At 43.6% G+C, this 1960-nt stretch overlaps 1 protein-coding gene across 1 annotated transcript in view; it reads right to left on the bottom strand.

Moving 5' to 3' along the window:
* Positions 1-81: 81 nt before the first annotated feature.
* Positions 82-1960, bottom strand: part of gpr153 (G protein-coupled receptor 153) — a 27078-nt gene continuing 25199 nt past the window's right edge. The window contains exon 6 of the mRNA XM_016576648.1: positions 82-1285. Coding sequence (XP_016432134.1) covers positions 521-1285 — 765 coding nt within the window. The 3' untranslated portion in view covers positions 82-520. The remainder of the gene's footprint in view (positions 1286-1960) is intronic.

Raw genomic sequence — 1960 nt, forward strand, 5'->3', positions numbered from 1 at the left:
CAAATAAATGCAGCCTTGATGAGCAGAAGAGACTTCTTTTAAAAACATTACAAGTCTTACTGATCCCAAACTTTTGAGCGGCAGTGTATATATATATATATATATATATATATATCTACACACGAAGTAATTGAATGGCCCCAAATTCCTTAGTCAAGAAAGGCAGTATTTTGACCAGAATACTAAATTCTCACTGAAACGTAAAAGCTGAAAACTGTCATGAGCCTCAGTAAAAAGCTCATGTGTATGCGCAGAAGGCCTAGTGCTCATTTCTAACCATAAGTGTTGAGCTCAGGACACTTATGTGCTGCTCAGCTTCCCTCCCCTTTGAGGCCCACTAACCCTGTAAATCCAGCCTGGTATCAGCAACACATAAAAAAGCAACGATGGTGTCCTTATGCCATTTCGAATCATCACACTTCAAAAATCCCAGTTCCTAGTTAACAAAAACATTCCACTTAGTCAAAGCTTTAACACTAATAAGCATATCTACTTGAAAATACTCGAATAAAACTGTCGCTTAGTTCGTGGATCCTATGGATGTCATATAGCCTGACGATGCAGATTGTGAGCTTATAAAACTATTAGTGCTTCCTTTGCTTTCCCCTTTTGGCAGGTGCTTCTGGTCCACCCAAGCAGATGCATCTACCTGTCCTGTCCTAATACTTGAAGAAGACTGCTCCCCTGTCCATGCACCTGGACCCAACGGGACAAGCTCTGATGCAAGCTTGTGCTCAGGGCATGCCTTGATGCCCGAGCCTTCGCCAACGCTACCGTCCCTCGCCTTTCTCTGCAGATCCTGAGGGATCTCGCCTGGCGTGGCTCCTTTGCCGTGCTCAGAGCAGCGTCTCAACGCTTGAGGCTCGCGCTCAAAGTGCGTGAGCGGGAAATGCGGCAACAAAACAACGTGCTGCTCGAAGGTCTCTGGAACCAGAGAGATCGCAGAGGCTCGCCGTGGGCTTCTCATTGGACTAGCCAGTGGCGTCTCATCAATGAAGTTAATCACTTCGTCGCGGCTAAAGCACTTGAAATCGCCCTCATAACGCTCGACTCGTGGAATCTGCTTGAGCGAATGCATGTCCTCGGATCGCCTCCTTTTGCGGTGTGGGTGGCTCTCCTCGTGGTAGGACGCAGGGCTGCTCCGATGTCTCTCGTGGCGCAGCGAGCTGTATTGCGGGATGCCAATGATGTCCTCTGTGGAGCCCCAGCGATGCAGGTAAGACGGGATCTGACCGGTGGTCCACATGTCGGTTTCGTCGTGGGAGTATCTTCTTGTAGGGGGCACCTGGAGTAACACACAGACGAGTGAACCAGGACATTTCTAAAAGCAAATTTCCGGCTCAAACTAAGGACCTCAAAGCTTTTGCATCTCTTATAATGCCAGAATCAATGGAATCTTGTGAACTATAATGGCAACACAGGTCTGTTTTCAGTACTAAATATTCATATATCTGCTTTTTAATAGGGATAAAATGAAGTTAATATTATTTTGCGTAGTTTATAATCACTCATTCTACAAACAGATACTCACATTCCACATTGTTCTGAGAACTACACAGGAAAGACATAAAATTAGTTTTTAGTATTTAAAAGAACTTTAAGTACACTATCCAAAGCATACAGCACAAGCCTAGCATGAAAGCAACTGTATTGGTTAATGCAGGAATGAGACAGCCTTTACAAAAAAGCCCTATATGCATTATGAGGACTGATTGATAAGTGTACTATACTCTGGCCAGTAGAGGGAAGCAAAGCATCATTAAAGCAATGGCATTGAGTTTTTGTAACCTTATCTACTATATTTAAAGGGATCACATGATGTTGCTAATAAGAACATTATTTTGTGTATTTGGTGTAATGAAATGTGTTTATGCCATTTAAGGTTCAAAAAACACATTATTTTCCACATACTGTATATTATTGTTTCTCCTCTATGCCCCGCCTTTCTGAAACGCGTCGA

The sequence above is a fragment of the Sinocyclocheilus rhinocerous genome, unplaced genomic scaffold (assembly GCF_001515625.1).
Source record: "Sinocyclocheilus rhinocerous isolate Xijiao unplaced genomic scaffold, SAMN03320098_v1.1 scaffold5768, whole genome shotgun sequence".
Classification (NCBI taxonomy): Eukaryota; Metazoa; Chordata; class Actinopteri; order Cypriniformes; family Cyprinidae; genus Sinocyclocheilus; species Sinocyclocheilus rhinocerous.